Source organism: Herpailurus yagouaroundi, unplaced genomic scaffold (genome assembly GCF_014898765.1).
Source record: "Herpailurus yagouaroundi ecotype Mexico unplaced genomic scaffold, PumYag 187, whole genome shotgun sequence".
Taxonomy (NCBI): Eukaryota; Metazoa; Chordata; class Mammalia; order Carnivora; family Felidae; genus Herpailurus; species Herpailurus yagouaroundi.
In genome coordinates, this window is record NW_024412418.1 from 3,419,223 (window position 1) to 3,435,334 (window position 16,112).

The following is a 16,112-nucleotide window of genomic DNA, read 5'->3' on the forward strand; positions in this document are numbered from 1 at the left end:
GGATTTCAGTCCATTTACTGCAACACACTATAGAATTCTTTTACTGGCAGTGTGTACTAGAAAATGAAAGCCCCCCCCCTTTTTTGATAAAAAATGAAATCTTGATAACATTTTAGACCATATAAAAGGCAAAGCTAAGGTATTATTGGAGACACAGTATTTCTTTTATTTATAGAGGCTTTTCTATCTGTAAATCAGGTTAATTTGTTTCTTTAGGAAATCATATTTCACTTTTCTACTGCATATTTTTGATTTTAAGACTTCATTTCCCCAAATTCACAAATCGGGCGTCTTTCTTTTCCTACTTTCAACAGTCTAATAACCTGTCACTTGTCTTGTCTTTTAGCTAGAGACACTACCAAATGAAAATAAAAATTTCATCTTCCACCAACCAACCACACAGCTAAAACTCCCCTAGGACACTTGACTACTAGATGCCAGCCTCTTAGCCGGAGGAGCAATAATGGTGGCATAATCATTATCCCAAGATTTAGATGAGATTCCATTTTCTTGTCCCGTTTGTTTTAGGATCATGCAAGATATTTCCTGGAAAGGATGTTTAATAGAGCATAAGGTTTAAAGTACCAGCCACTTCTGAAAACTACTGCACAGTAAAATCTAGGCTAAAACAATGAGGTATCCACACCACCCAAACTTCAAATAAATTAATTTGCTATGTAGATCACATAACACCTTATAGTTTTTGTCTAATGTATAGTTTTCCAGTCCTTTACATCTTCTCATGCTGATAGACGGCAAACTACAAGGTCAATTTTACTTCAACTTATTGGTAAACAGGCAGGGGCGCTTGGGTGGCTCAGTTAGTTAAGTCTCAGACTCTTGGTTTGGGCTCAGGTTGTGATCTCACTTGGTTAGTGAGATGGAGCCCTACATCGGGCTCTTCGCTGAAAGTGCGGCGCCTGCTTGGGATTCTTTCTCTCCCTCTCTCTCTCTGCTCCTCCCACACTCTCTCTCAAAACAAATAAACTTAAAAAAAAAAAAAACAGACAAAAACAAACTGCTACCCTTGGATTTAGGCACAGAGACGAATGCCCTTTCAGTACCAAAACCACCAACGATCTTTTATTTTTGTAGTAATATCTATACCCAACCTTAGGCTTGAACTCACGACCCTGAGATCAAGAGTCACATGTTCTTCCGACTGAGCCAGCCAAGCACCCCACCCTCTTTATGTTTAAATCCTGCTGCCTTCCCACCTGTCCTTGTGAGAGGTCTCTGCTTATGTTAAAGCACTTTCTCCCCTTGTGCTCTGGATCTCACCCCCTTCACTCCTACATTTTCTTCTGAATTTCTCCTTTGACCTTGTATTTGAACACAGAAAAAAATAGAATGGTGTCAAGAAGATTCCCATACCAATCATTAAATTCTCTCCCTCTAGTCTGTTGATATGCTGTGTCACCCTATCTTAAAAAAAACTAACAAACCCTCCCTTAATCCTACATCCAGCCCCCTCTTAGCAAAGCTTCATGAAAGAGTTGTCTATAGATGTTATCTTTACTTCTTCAGTTCATATTATTTTTTTCAATAATATATATATTTCAATAGGACTTTTATCTCCACCAGTCCAAAACTACACTCATAAGGTCAATACTGACCTCCATGCTTTCAGATCCATAGCCAAGTCTCCTTTGCTAGCTCCCGTTATACTTTGCCTCTTATGTTTGGGTGCCCTGAAAGTCCATCTCTATCTTCTGATTTCCATTTATACAGTTCCTAAAGAATTTTATCCAATACTACTGCCTTAAAAGACTTCTACAAGCCAACAGCTCCCATAAACCTTCAGCCCTAACTTTCCCACACCTTCCAGATTCTTTCTTTTTTCTACCTGTCCACACAGCATCTCCATATGGATGACTAGTAGACAGCTGACACTTAATGTTGCTAAAGTAGGACTCTTGATATTCTCTCCTCCTTCCATGAATTTCCCCAATCTCCTATCCAATCTAGCCACTCTAGTAAGAAATACAGAAATCAGCTTTGATTCCACCTTCTTTTCTCCACCACTTCCATCAGCCAAGTCGTACCTTACCTCCAAAATATCCCAAGGCAATCTACTCACCAATTCCACCTCTGCTAGTCTAATCCCCTATCAATTCTCACACTGAAACTACCCAAGTCTAACTTGTATCCTTGATCCTAACTCTTTCCATTATCCACAGAGCAACGATCTTTTCAAAATCAGACCATTCCTCTGTGTAACCACCTGCTTTAGTCTAAGTGTTTATGTCCCCCCAGAATTCATATGTTGAAATAATAAGCCCCCAAAATGATGGTATTGGGAGATAGGGCCTTTGAGAAATGCTTAGATCATGCTTCGTGAATGGGATTAGTGCCTTTGTAAAAGAGGCTCCACAGCGTATCCCTGGCCCTCTACAATGTGAGGACATAGCTAGAATTAGGCAGTCTGCAACCCCAAAGTGAGCCATCATCACAATAGGACCTTGCTGGTGCCCTGACCTTGGACTTTCCTGCCTCCAGAACTGTGAGAAATCTCTGATGTTTATAGGCTATCTAGTCTGTGGCATGTTGTTACAGCAGCCTGAAGGAACTAAGACACCACCCCTCTCCCATCATTTGCCACTGCTCTTGGATTACAAAAGCCTTACGTTATCTGGTCTCTGCTGCCCCCTCCAGCCTCAATTTTTACCAAGCTTCCCTTGATACACCAGCCTCTCCCTTCATCAAACACATCAAATTTTTTCCTTTCTTAGCGTTTTGCAGGGTTTCCTCCCCCAGGAAGATTTTGTCCCAGTCTCACCCAGCCATTTAGGTCTTAACGCCAAACGTGCTCAGGGGAGGCCTGTCCTGACCACCCAGTCTAAAGCACTGTCCTAGTCACTCTGTCTCAGATCACCCAATTTTCAGTCTCTGCATAGCACTTACTGTTTTTGTTTTTCATTCTATGTAAGCTCTGTAAGACTTTGTCTATGTTGTTCCCCATCTACAATAGCAAATAACAGATACTCAATAAAGATCTTGCGGAAAGAAGGAAAGAAGGGCATCACATATTTACTCAATCCAATCTAAACTAGGAACACAAATAATCCGCAAGAAATCAAAAGAGAATGGGCTTTCCCAGCTTCTTACCACCTGAAAAAGCTGAATTTACAGTTGGACCTAGGACCCAGTTCCCAACCGGACAGACAATAGGAAAGACAACTGCAGCCGAGACAGCAAATGAGCTACGTCTGGAAAACGATCAGGCTAGAAATCTCAATCCAACTTTATCACCAGCCGCTTCAGCTCGTCATAGTAAACCAGCATGGACAACAGATTTAGCATCTATTTACCTATGAGGGAAGGGAAGGGAAGGGAAGGAGAACCATTATAAAAATTCACTTGCTTGGTTCACAAGTGGGCTCTTGGCTTTCCTCTCCTCTAAGAGTTTAGCAGTAACTCGTTCCAGTGATGTTTCCATAGTGCTTAGGGGAAAAAACAAAAAAAATTTTTTTTTTAATTTTTTTTTTCAACGTTTATTTATCCTTGGGACAGAGAGAGACAGAGCATGAACGGGGGAGGGGCAGAGAGAGAGGGAGACACAGAATCGGAAACAGGCTCCAGTCTCCGAGCCATCAGCCCAGAGCCTGACGCGGGGCTCGAACCCACGGACCGCGAGATCGTGACCTGGCTGAAGTCAGACACTCAACCGACTGCGCCACCCAGGCGCCCCAAAAACAAAATTTTTAAAAATTATACCAACTTCCGTGATATGGCAAAAATATTTATTAAAATTTTCCAAGTTTAGACTTGAAAGAGGCCTCCTGATTCAATCTTTCATCCTGGATAAATGAGATAACAAGTACTATATACAGAATATAAAGCAGTAATAGTAAAAAAATTTCTCCTAAAAATTAGTCCACCAAGTGGACAGTGGCAGAAATGGGACTCTCCAGGGCCTCAGAGAATTCAAAGCGGCACCTTAGGTGATCCAAGAAACCAATTATATTCTCCTAGTTTTCCACTTGGCTCAAGATTGGAAGAGTTAGGTTACCACCGGCTGTTTCAAGAGGTAGAAATATGCTTTCTACTAGTTCACTATTTACTGGCCCGCATGGCCTCAACAGATTCTCATACCTCAGCCCGTCTGCCTTTGGTGATGACCAGAAGACCTCTACGTCCCAGGCAGCAAGGCTTCCTGCTAGTCTCTACTTAAGATCCATGAACCTGATATCCATGATGAGAAGGAAGTTCTTAGGCAGTGGGCGGGGGGCCGGAGAGAGAACAGTAAACACCTGATGCTCCAGGTCCACGCTGGTCACCACGATGAAGCCAGCGACACTTGTCTCAGAAAGGTTCTCCTCTGTGCCCTCAGCAGTGCTAACACTCAGGAGGTGGTGCACCATATCGCGGCCAGGCGTGACAGGTACTAGCTTGAGTTGATTGTCCTCCTGAGACATGCCCAAAGGCAAACAGGAGTCTGGAATGGTGGGTGCCCCAACTTTGTAGATTTTCACATCTGAAAATTTGACATTGAAGGCATGGGGATAGAAACAGCCCCGGAATCCATAGAAATACTCACGGATACGCTCATCCCTACATTCCCGCCGGAAGTCTTTGGAGCGTTCAACCACACCCCCGGATTTAGGGAGCAGCACAGTGCGTACAAAGTGAGGCAGGTCCCGTTTTAGTTCGTTGTACAGTCGTTCTTGATCCAGAACCACAACCACATCTACCTCAAAGGCTGAGGCAGCGTGCACCAGGGCCTGGTAACCAGAGCCCTTGACCCAGCCACAGGTATTAATGACACAGCCACTCACAGAGGCCCTTCGGTTCACTTCACATCTTTGATTGAACACATCCGCTAAACGAGAAGTAATCTGCAGAAGAAAGCACGAAGGTGAGGAAAAGAGACACAAAACTAGCAAACTCATAGCTATGTAGAATAAGTGGTTATTAGGTACAAGAGAAGATGACATTCTTAATGGCTGTGGTTTTAACCTCATTAACATGGATTTCGTTTTTATGTTGTTTCTTCTGTTTATTGTTTCATGTCCTAAGTAGAGATTGAGTTAATTACTTAACAACGGGTCCACAGACTTGTTTAACAATCTGAGGTTGACTTATATCTGAAACGGTCTTTCCCAAAATCATCTGGAAGTAATACCAGCTGAGAGGGAGCAAAGAAATGACCACAGACGGTTTTAATTAGCACACTTTTGCACAGCTTCCTATCCTGATAGCAGCCCTTCCCTCCATCCCCCCTTGGCGCCGGCTCTGACCTTATTATAAAGCTTGATGTTGGTGCCAGGAGTGGTGGAGCCAAAATGATACACCAGAGGGGCCTGGATAGAGAATCCCTCTTCAACATCTGCCGGCCGCTCAATGTAGAGGGCCCCCATGGTACCAGGGATGGAAACAGAGCCCTGACCCACATCCAGCTCCACGTAAGTAGGACGGCGGCCCAAACGCACTGCGTAGTTGAGCAGTAGACGGCACACTGTGGACTTGCCCACATCAGTGGGGCCCACTACCATCACCCGGGGGCCTCGCTCTTCTTCCTTCTCCGCCTGCCTCCTCATCTGCTCCAAGGCTGTGTGAGTGTTGAGATAAAGTAACATAGGAGTGTCCTTGGAGACATAAGCCACCTCGGTGCGGCCACTCAGCTGTAAAGAACAGCCATGCCAAGTGAAAACAGCCACCTTGGCACCGGCATCAAAAGTGAATTTCTTGTTTCGGGTCAGCTCTGTGCCGAAGATTTCTGCCATCCCAGCCAGCAGCTCCAACTGAACTGACTGAGATGCCTCCACCTCAAAGCGAAGTTCTGTTTCTCGCTCTAGTTCAAATTTAGTTGTTGGCTTCTTGTCATCATTGGCCTCCTCTCCCATCTTTTCTGTGTAGCTGCTGAGCCTAGAACACAAATTAATTATCAGATCTAAACAGAAGTTAGGACACTGTTCAAAATCCTCCAATGGATACTTCTCCTTACCTGCTTTATTTTTCTCCTTATCTGTGATCACCACCTGTCTCACTATACATTTATTGTCTGTCTACCCCCACTGGAACGTAAGGGTTGGGCAGTCTGGTTTGCTGCTGTATCTCTAGTATCTAGAATAGGACTGGACAACCGGTAGGCACCTCATACGTACACCGAGTAAATAAATGACTCAGACATAAGAAAACTGGGGGCGCCTGGGTGGCGCAGTCGGTTGAGCGTCCGACTTCAGCCAGGTCACGATCTCGCGGTCCGTGAGTTCGAGCCCCGCGTCAGGCTCTGGGCTGATGGCTCGGAGCCTGGAGCCTGTTTCCGATTCTGTGTCTCCCTCTCTCTCTGCCCCTCCCCCGTTCATGCTCTGTCTCTCTCTGTCCCAAAAATAAATAAACGTTGAAAAAAAAATTAAAAAAAAAAAGAAAACTGTATCTACAGATTGACCTAAGACTTGATTATATCACCTCCATTGCTCCTTTCGTCACTCTCGGGATACTCGACTTAAGAGGGCAACTGATTCCCTCTTATTCAACAAGAAAGGGCGTCTGCAATCTGGATGCAAAGCAGAGAATATGGAGTTTGCACTTGGAAACAGCATTAAGGTCCCGCTCAGCAACTACTAGGTAGTGTCTTTAGACAAATCACCTAACCTTCTCCTCAGCTGTCACCTGGAGTCACTTACACTTCCTCTCACAAAGTGTTGTGCTGGGGACTGTTGGAGGGAAAAAATTACTCCGTAAACTAGAAAACGCCGAGAAGTAATGAAGAATGATTTCCGATCCCGAGCCGCAGCTCTAAGTCCAGCATCTGTCCCGGCACTCCCAGACGCCGAAGTCTGTCCAGGCTCTAAGGGGCGACGGTTGCATTCCTGAGCTTATCATCTCACCTGCACAAGCCACGAACCCAAACCGGTAAAACGACGAGCTCCCGGCCGGACCTAAACCCAAATACACGCCACGCTCGCCCAGTTCCACGCCGGAAACAAAAGCGGTTCCGCACTTGCGCAATGGAGGAGCCGCGGTCGCGCGATGTCCCTTGGGATATGTAGTTGTGCGGGAACGGCCTCGAACTGTTGAGCTCGCGCAGCCGCTCGGCCCTCTGGGAGTTGTAGTTAAAGGATTGTTTTTAATCGTGACGCCGAAGGTGGGAGGGGCGGTGGCCCATATTGTTTGCGAAGCCGGCGCGCCGGGGGGTAGGAGGCGTGGCGGTTACGCCCCGCGCGGGGCGGGGACCCGCCGAGGAGCCAATGGTTGCCGAGGCGCGGCTACTGCGGATTGTCGCCCCAGTGTGCCCGCTCACCTGCAGCCGGGAAAGGAGAAGGGCGGCGGGAAGCGGGGGTAGGCTCACCATCTGGGTCCCACGACCGTCTGCTTGCCGGGACCACAAGCCAGGATGTGAGAAAATGCGCAAAACCCCACGTGGAACACGAGGAAATCTGAGAGTAAGGAAAGCGAAGAACAGCTTGTCCGAGGCCAGCCTGGGCTGTCATCCCCTACCTGACACAATGCGTGGCACCTAGAGGGCATTAATATTTTTTGTTTGTTTGTTTTAATAAAAGAATAACAACCCAAGGATTTCTTCCAGTTACTCTTTAGGTCAGTCATTACCCAACAACGTCTCTCCTATCGAGTGGGGAGTTCTGTTGGGGACTCCTTTCCCTCCCTGAATCCCCGTCAGTTATACCAGGCCAACCATTTACCCCGCAGGCAACAGGTTGGGCCACGGTCTGTAATTCTCGCGAGCTTGGGCTTTGGAATCTTGTGCTCTGCTATGCCACTTTCTCACTGCGTGACTTTGGGCAGATCAGGCTCAAACTCTGAGACCCAGTTTCCTGTCTAAAATAGGGATAATAACTGTACTCAACCTCTTAAAGTTGTTTTTAAAGATTGAATGGGATGATACATGTAAAGTACTAAGCACACTGTAACACAGCATTTGATTATAGCTTTTTAAGTTTTTATTATAGGTTGAGGAGGGGGAGCACGAATAATGCCATCCATTTGTACAGTAGTTTAAATATTTGTCAAAGCCCTTTTCACTATCTTCTTTCACAGCCACCCTGTAAAGTTAGTTTTATTATCTCCACTTTCAGACGAGAGAGGAGACTAAGGTAGGTGAAGGGACTTGCTCAAGCTAGGACTCAAACCCAGGATTTGGGAGTTTGCTATTATAATAGCCAACACATAGTGTTAGATGCTAGGTACTATTCAAGGGGCTTGACAGGCGTAAATTCATTTAATCCTCACAAGAATCCTGTGAATATACTGAAATTGTCATCCCAACTTTACGGATGAGTACTTTCTTCAGTCCGGTTACCACGGTTAATCCGGGTCCAGAAACCTGGGATGATTTTCTGGGTTGCCTTTTTCACAGTGGCCCTACCCTAGCAATCATTTGCGTGGGAGTGCCATCCTCACTGCTCACAGCTTTTTCTTTAATGGTTTGCTTTCATTCACTCATTCACCACGGCATGCATTCTCTGGTGACCTGTTAAATATCCCATGATCCTTCACCGTCCTTCAAAAATTCAGTTCCAGGATTCTATTTGCCAATTTTTTTCCCAGAATGAGCACAGCCTCTCCTGTTTCCCTGCAGTCTACCTCCCAGATCTGTTTCTTTGCCTCCACACTCTCTCCCTTGAGGCAATTTCTCCCAGATATCTGAAGGACATCTTTATTTGGATACTATATAGCCATCGCAAGCTGAATTTCACGCAAAGAAACCCCTCTCCTCCTTTGGACTGTTTCACTTCTTAAACAAAGTGACGGCACAACATATAGAGCATCCATGCTTGCCTAAGCTCTCCTCGCTTTTTAACTTCCACCAAGAGCCCTTGTCATCTGCACCCCCCACAATACGGTCCTCGTGTGTCTTTTTTATTTTCCTCTCCAGCTGAATCTTTGATCATTTTCTTCCTGAGTTAAATTCATTGGTATCCCTTTTTGCTTCCAAGCTCTCCATCCTTGCCCTAAGAGCTACTCACCTACCCTTTCCCCACTTCTGTCATTTCCCTGCAAGAATGGTTCCTCAAATGCCTCCCTCCACTTGCCTTTCCTTTCTCATCTGCTGCCCAGACAGAAACACTTCTTCCTTTACCCAGTTCTCTCTCTCACTTCCAAACCTCGGTGATATCACTCACGACACCTGCACTGTGTTTTCACAATTTACCTCAAACTCCAGAATCTTCCCTGATTAAATATTCAGAATTCCTTGTATTTTTTCATACCCAGCTAGCAAGGCCTCCCATTACCCACATCTCCCTACTCTTTCCTTCCTTGCATGTGAAAAGACAAACCACCCACAAGCTGTCCTTTCTAAGTCCCTATCTTTGTCACACTTCATTTTCTTTCTCTTTCTTTCTTTCTTTCTTTCTTTCTTTCTTTCTTTCTTTCTTTCTTTTTTTGTCACACTTCATTTTCTAGATGGTAGCCTCTGTTAGAAGTTGGGGTTTTTCATCTTAGAGAATGTGTTCTGTGCCCACATACTTTAAAGATATGCACAGGACAGCACTACATGAAAAATAGAATCTGAGTCAAATGAAAAATACTTGGAAGCTGATAGAAAAAATAGCACTGAGAGATATAAGTTCTTCCTAAGATATCAAGTTGGTATGCGTCTCTTGAGATCTCAGAATTTAAGAGTAAATCCTCTCTGGGTTTAAGGATATTAAGTTGAGCACACTATTTTTGAAATAATAGTAGCTGCTGTTATTTATATTTATATTTATATTTATATTTATAGCCTGCCAGGCACTTTTTAGGTGTTTACAGGTTACTTCACCTTATTTCACCTCTCCATGGGGTAAATGTCACAAGCTTCATTTAGCAGAAGAGGAAAACTGAAGGACAAACAGGATCAGCAACTCGCCCAGTGGTTCCTCGTGAGCATATTGGCAGAGCTGGATTCAAACTCAGATCTCTCTGAGACCCAAGCCAGACACTCGGACCACGTCTGAAGATGCAACTCAGCCGCTGTTTTCTGATCGTCTTCTGGATGCGGGGCTCTGCGCTAGGCACTGCAGTCCTGGGATGCAGAGAGGAGTTTCCCAGAGGACGCTTCTCAGAAAGTTTACAGCCCGTTAGAGAACCTTCTGTAATGTGGGTGTTTCTGTCCAGAAAGCACAAGCAGCTTGGAGGTAGCTGAGCAGAGGTTCCTGCTTGTGAGATGTCCAATTTCATCTGTGACCCTTTCGGGGACATTAAGCTGAGGCTTGGAAGTGTCCGGTACAAGCTTGGGGGCACAGTTTGCCCTATGTGACAATGAATATGTCTCTCTTTTCCCTGCGTCAGGGCGGGCATCGGAGCTGATAGGGAAATATATCATCTTGGATGTGTGTGCACACGCCTCTCCGCATCCTCTCTCACTGTCACCGCCTGGCCACCTCCTTTCCTCCGGCCGGCCCTGCCACCCATACTCCATCATGGCCAGCCCTGTCCTTCCTCCAGGTTCCTTCTGTCTGCTTGGCCACACCGCCTTCCTCCTCGGCAACCAGCCTTTCCTCCTGCGCCCCCCTGGCCACCCCGGCCCTCTGCTCCCTCCCCTAGCCCCATCCCTCGCCGCCTGCCCCCTCCCTTCCTCCCGACCCGCCTCCTGTGTCTCCCAGCCCTGCTCTGACGTGGGAGGTGAGGGGGTGGGGGGACGGATGACTCACAGTGTTATGATGCAGTTCCACAACACACAGCTACATTCACCCACAGACCGAGGTACAGACGAGAGACAACCTCTGGCCCCCCAGCAGCTGGCCAGCTTGGCAGCCCAGTCTCGAGCCCCTAACTACTCTCCCCCGCCCCCATCCCCTTCCCAATTGAAGGAGCGGAAAGAGAAGAGAGAAGAGTGAGCAGAGAGATTGAGAGATTGAGAGAGAGAGAGATAGACGGAGATCTCTGGAGCAGACCTCAAGGTGAGGGGGCAGCCCTTCTCCAAATGAATTTTTTTCCCCTTTGCAAATGTCCTCCTCCTGCTGCGTGTTGCTTTCTCCCCATGGCAAAAGCATTATTCATCCACCCTTTGTCCTCCCTTCCCCCTCCCCGCTGCCTCTGCTCCTCTCTCCCTCTCCGAGCTCTGACGGTTCCGCACTTAGATTTCCCGGCAACTTCGGCTGCTGCATCAGGCCTCACTGTTTATTGTTTTGCTGCTGATGCAGACCCCCGAAGCCCGACCGGGGAGCTGGCTGCGCTGCTGATTATTTGGACCATACCATACCGAGAACGCCAGCCCGGGGGTGGGAGGGGGTGGGGGATGAAACCTCGGAGGAGATGAGAAAATCCATTGTGAGCAGGTGTTGCGTCCGCCCCCCCCCCTTACTCCCCCAGGCACAGGATTCGCACCTGGTTCCCCGAGCCTCTGCCTGGGCGCCTCTGCTGTCAGCACTGGTTGCTCAGCACACCGCCCGCCCCCCCCCCCCCACCAGCCCTCCCTCTTCCCTACCTCCCACGGTCCAGCCCAGGCTCACTTGGGGGAATATCCTCTCCCTAACACTCAGCTTGCCTTTGTTTTTCCATCATTTGCCCAGCTTGCTTCTCCCTGTGATCTGAGCCGGGAAAGAAATGAACCCATCTCCCCCGCCCGCCCCCCGGGGCCCCGCCCCCCCCCCCCCCCCCCGCGCGCGCGCGAGTGATTCTCTGGCCTTCTGTGCAGCCTCTCTTTGGCCTGATGGGGAAGCAGGGGAGAGAGAGGGAGGGAGGCGTGACATAGGCTGGGGCAGGAGCTAGAGAGCAGGGACCCAGCCAGCCCCTTCACAGGTGCACTTAGGTGGAGAGCAGCAGAGGGGAACTCAGGCAAAGTTTGAAGGCAGACCTGGGAAGTGGACGCTGGTGAGGAGGGCCCAGACTCCTGCGGCCAGAGCCCAATGTCACCCTGAACTCAGCTCAAGGTGTCTTTCTGGGGCCCAGCCACAGGGAAAGGACCTCAAACTGAAGACGGGCTCTGTTGGGGGTTCTGTGGAGAGACTGCTGCCTGGCGGCCCCAGGAAACGCTAAAATGGCTGGGGCACCAGTGGCCACCACAGAGGACATGATGAGAGCCTCTTTGCCCTGACTACTCGCAGCCACACTGTCCCTGCTCTGCTTAGTGGCCTTGCCTTGCCAGCGCACCGAGCTGGCACCTCTGAACTGGACTTGAGCTAAATCACCCACAACAGGCCTGAAAGCCCCATGAAGGAGACGCCTTATCAGAGGCAACAGAGGACACCTCCCTTCTTATCCTCTGCCTCTTGTACCCTCAGTCACTTTGGGACTGGAGTCTGGACAGATACCAATATCTTTCTCACCATTCCTAACCAGAAACCAGCAATTATTTTATCTGCTGTCACCCACAAGAGTCACTGCTGTTCGTCCCTGGCCCTGGGAAAAGGTGGAAACGTTCTCTGCCTTATACCCCAGAGCATAGGTTTTGAAAATAAGAATCTCCCACTTCTGCTCCCACTGCACATCACCTAGCCCAGGAGTGCCACCCTCCCCGAAGTGATCCCCACTTCCCATGGCTTCCGGCTGTCAGGTCTGTCTCTCCACGGGCTGAATGTCCACGTCTTTCACTGAGGCTAAGGCAACAGTTAGAGCAGTACAGACGGACCAAGGGGCTCAGAAGCTGAGAAAAGCTGGAATGAGAGGACCAAAGCGCGGGACCGGGCGAAGAGCCACATCTGAGGTTGTCAGTACCAATGGAGACAGCCATGAAGTTCTAGTTCCGGGAGTGCAGGACCCCAGGCCCAGGAAAGGGCCGAGCAGGGCGTGTGTACTTGCCCGCCTGCTGGCCTCTCTCCCACGCGACACCTACGAAGGACCAATTGCGTTGCAAATGGAGGCCACAGAAAAGAAAAACCGCCAGGCTTCCCCAACTTGCAAGAGGCTCTGAACCTGAGCCTTCCGGCGCACGTAGGACGCAGACCCTCACCAAAGAGCCAAAACCCAGGCGAGAGCAACTCGCAGATGACGTTGCTCCCATGGCAGCATTTGCACCAGCAGGCTGCTCTCAGTGGAAAATGGTGGAGGCTGCTCCCGCCCCAGGAGGGAAAGACACCACCTCCCCGGCTGTGGCACCGGAGGCCTGGAACAGCTGCCAGAGCAGGCGGGAATCCAGGGACCGGGGAGAGAGTGCGACTGGACGCTGCCCCCCGCCCCCCCAGGGGGGGGGGGCTCGGGGGAACGATCGTGATGGGGGAAGTAGGGGCAGGGGAGGGCTGAGCCCATCTTCCCCGTTCCCTCGTTCCCTCGGGAGGGGCTCTCCTGATGCACTCTCCCCTCTTCCCAGGTGACTTCCATTTCTATCTGGTTCACGTCTGGGGGGGCCCTGGCCGGGCAGCCCCCCCACATTTCTCCTGCCCCGAAACACGGCTCTAGCCAACCTGCTTCGCTGCTTCACCTGCGACCGACTGTGTGGGGGCTGCACGGCGCCAGCCCCTCCAGCCCGCCAGGGCATCGTCCTCCAGCCCGTCATGCCCAGCTGCGACCCGGGCCCGGGCCCTGCCTGCCTCCCCGCCAAGACGTTCCGCAGCTACCTGCCTCGTTGCCACCGCACCTACAGCTGCGTCCACTGCCGTGCGCACCTGGCCAAACACGATGAGCTTATTTCCAAGGTACGCCAAGCAGGGGGGCCCCGCCGCTCGGCCCTGCCAGCTCCCACCAGGATTGTCCAAACTCACCTGGCGGAGAGGCAACAATGCCCACCCGCCCTCTTCCTTGCCCCTGGGGGACCCAGGCAGTGGGGCCCAGGGCATCCCGGCAGTCACCGTCTGTCCTATGTCTCCACAGTCTTTCCAAGGGAGCCATGGCCGAGCCTACCTGTTTAACTCCGTGTGAGTCTACCTCTCTCTTTGCGTGTATGTGTGTGTGCGCGTGTCTGAATGACTTTCCAGTGTGGGAAAGGGAGGTAAGCCATCCGCAGGTGGCCTGGCGCCTCCTGCTTTGGCAAAGGGGGCCAGAGACCCAGTGTGCAGTTCTCCCGTGGAGCATGTGGGCAGAACTGGAGAGGGAAGGCCCGGGCACTAGTCATGAACGGGTGGATTGCTGCCGGCAGGCCTTCCAGTTGGGCAGGGCTCAGCGCTCTCCAGATGGCAGTTCCTTTGGGCTGTTTGGGGGCTGAACTGATGGAACAACTCCACTGGTGCCGGGTCCTTCCTCTTTCCTGAGACAGGGTCAACGTGGGCTGTGGACCAGCCGAACAGCGCCTCCTGCTCACGGGGCTCCACTCGGTAGCTGATATTTTCTGCGAGAGCTGCAAAACCACGCTGGGCTGGAAATACGTAAGTCCCAGGAGAGAGGGCCACCCTCTCAAGCGGACAACCAAGCCCCCCCCCCCCCATGCCCACATGGCCAGGTTTTTGCATGACGCCCAGAGGCAAGAGGGAGTTAGTTGCTGGGTTGGGGGGGGGGCTCTTGGGGGGCAGGGGTAGTACAGCAGTAGTAGGTCCTGGAGGGGGTCTGCTTTGTCCTGCTTTCACTGCTTCCCCTCCACCAGGAGCAGGCTTTTGAGACGAGCCAGAAGTACAAGGAGGGGAAGTACATCATTGAAATGTCACACATGGTGAAGGACAACGGCTGGGACTGAGGGGCTCAGGCAGGCTGTGCCCTTCCTCCGCATGCCCACCCTCCCCGCACCCGTCCCCGGGCCCTGCAAAGCAGTCCGTACCAGCATGAGTACTGCCCCACCCCTGGGGGCAACCCAGCTCCCGGCACCCCTCCCCCGCCTCCACCTCATCACCCCCAGGCCCCTTTGGAACAGGGGTCTGGGGTACCCCAGGGGTGTTCAAGGCTCAGGAGTGGGCAGCAGTCAGGGAGAGCCAGAACTGGGGAAAGGGGATGGTTGCGGGTTCTTCTAGCCCTAAGATCCTGAAAATGGAGGTGAGGGCAGGGCGGAGATCAGGCAGAGGACCAAGGGAGGACCCGTTTCTGCCCCAAACTCTTTTTGAGTGAACGGAGGACAAGTTTTGAGGCATGGGGCTGGTAGATCCCAGCCCACAGAATAGCAGGTGAGAAGGGGCTCGAGTTGGGAGTGAAATCTTGGCTTCAGACACTGCGACACACCGGAGTCTGAGGGTGAAGTTTCCCACCCCTGTTTGTAGGAGAAAGCATTCGGGGGTGGAAGGAAAGAAATCCCAGATCCCAGGCCCTGGGAAATGAAAGAATCACAGGGGTTTCCATTTTACTCCACTTGTTAGTTTATCTTGGCACTAAAGAGGCACTTTCGAGTACGTGACTTTCGCCAGGGGGTGGGGTGGGAGAAGCTGCTGCTGGAACAGCCCCCACCCCCCACTGGCTGTTTCCAGAGCGAGCAGTCCGTACGGGCATTCTGAGGCCCAGCCACTGCTCCCTGGGACCCAGTCCCTTGGAGGGGAGGTGGGACATCAGTGCCACGGGGCCAGGCTTCCTCGTGGCTGCCACCAGCGAACGAAACTTTTGTATGATACATAAAGTGTTTGGGTCTATTTTTAATAAAAAGGGGAAAAGCAACCGTGAGGCACTCTCTCCTCTTGACTTTGCTTCCCATGCACAGACCTTAACTTACACTATTCTGTCACACTCTCCCCAGTACCTGTCCCTTTAGGCCACTAGAGGGCAGCAATTGCTTTGTCTGTGTCAAGACCCCACTTGAGCCCTCACCAGGGGGATGGGTCTTCAGGTGAGGTTTGCTTAGTGAAGCGAGGGCTTTTGTGAGCAGTGTTTCCAAAGGGGGCAACCAAAACAGCGCCTCTTCCAGAGCCCTTGACAATCTATCAGGTATTGCCTGGATCCAGGATTGGGCACCTGGAAGAGGCTCACCCCTGAACAAGGGTGTTCTTGGGTCCTATTGCCTTTCAACCTGGACTTGGAATGTTTGGGTCAGCTCATGGCCACACTCGAGGCTGAAAGGAAAATCGATCAAGCAAGGCAGCTTGATCCAAAGTGGAACTGAACAGCTCAAGATGGCAGCCATCAGTGCAACCATGTGACCCACGTGCATTTTCGGGGCAGTGATGTGAAATTCCCATTGTTGTTGGGTCACTGACAACCGCAGGGAGGACTGTACACATCATAAAAATCACCTTTTGTAAGCTAGCTTGTTATCCAGATTCGTTCATTGATATTGCAGATCTTTGCAAAGCACCTGTTACCTGCCAGGCATTGTGTCATGCACTGGAGATGCAGTGGACAGCAGGGCAGCTGTGGCCTGAGGCGGGGGGGGGGGGGGG

At 50.4% G+C, this 16,112-nt stretch overlaps 2 protein-coding genes across 6 annotated transcripts; one reads left to right on the forward strand and one right to left on the reverse strand.

The window, feature by feature from the left end:
• Positions 1–3,726: 3,726 nt before the first annotated feature.
• CLP1 (cleavage factor polyribonucleotide kinase subunit 1) lies at positions 3,727–6,971 on the reverse strand. Of its 4 annotated transcripts, XM_040495098.1 has the most exons (4): positions 6,834–6,971; positions 5,948–6,077; positions 5,241–5,868; positions 3,727–4,838 (listed from the first exon to the last, which is right to left on the reverse strand). In XM_040495098.1, exons 3-4 carry the CDS (start codon positions 5,844–5,846, stop codon positions 4,167–4,169), a joined length of 1,278 nt encoding a protein of 425 aa, XP_040351032.1. In that variant the 5' UTR covers positions 5,847–5,868; positions 5,948–6,077; positions 6,834–6,971; the 3' UTR covers positions 3,727–4,166. The 4 variants fall into 4 exon arrangements, with proteins under 4 accessions (XP_040351032.1, XP_040351030.1, XP_040351033.1 ...); XM_040495096.1 differs by lacking the exon at positions 5,948–6,077 and having other exon boundaries at positions 6,834–6,970; XM_040495099.1 differs by lacking the exons at positions 5,948–6,077; positions 6,834–6,971 and adding an exon at positions 6,630–6,827.
• Positions 6,972–10,522: 3,551 nt separating this feature from the next.
• Positions 10,523–15,978, forward strand: YPEL4 (yippee like 4). Of its 2 annotated transcripts, none has more exons than XM_040495100.1 (5): positions 10,523–10,847; positions 13,196–13,520; positions 13,696–13,739; positions 14,078–14,186; positions 14,402–15,978. In XM_040495100.1, the coding sequence occupies exons 2-5, from the start codon at positions 13,380–13,382 to the stop codon at positions 14,489–14,491; spliced, it is 384 nt and encodes a 127-aa protein (XP_040351034.1). In that variant the 5' UTR covers positions 10,523–10,847; positions 13,196–13,379; the 3' UTR covers positions 14,492–15,978. The 2 variants fall into 2 exon arrangements, with proteins under 2 accessions (XP_040351034.1, XP_040351035.1); XM_040495101.1 differs by lacking the exon at positions 10,523–10,847 and adding an exon at positions 12,574–13,038.
• The last annotated feature ends 134 nt before the right edge of the window (positions 15,979–16,112 follow it).

Coding starts and splice junctions, on each gene's coding strand:
- CLP1 (XM_040495098.1), bottom strand. CDS start 5,846: ATGGGAGAGGAGGCCAATGATGACAAGAAGCCAACAACTAAATTTGAA. Junction 4,839..5,240: donor ACATCAAGCTTTATAATAAG/GTCAGAGCCGGC, acceptor TTTCTTCTGCAG/ATTACTTCTCGTTTAGCGGA.
- YPEL4 (XM_040495100.1), top strand. CDS start 13,380: ATGCCCAGCTGCGACCCGGGCCCGGGCCCTGCCTGCCTCCCCGCCAAG. Junction 13,521..13,695: donor ACGATGAGCTTATTTCCAAG/GTACGCCAAGCA, acceptor ATGTCTCCACAG/TCTTTCCAAGGGAGCCATGG. Junction 14,187..14,401: donor CCACGCTGGGCTGGAAATAC/GTAAGTCCCAGG, acceptor CCCCTCCACCAG/GAGCAGGCTTTTGAGACGAG.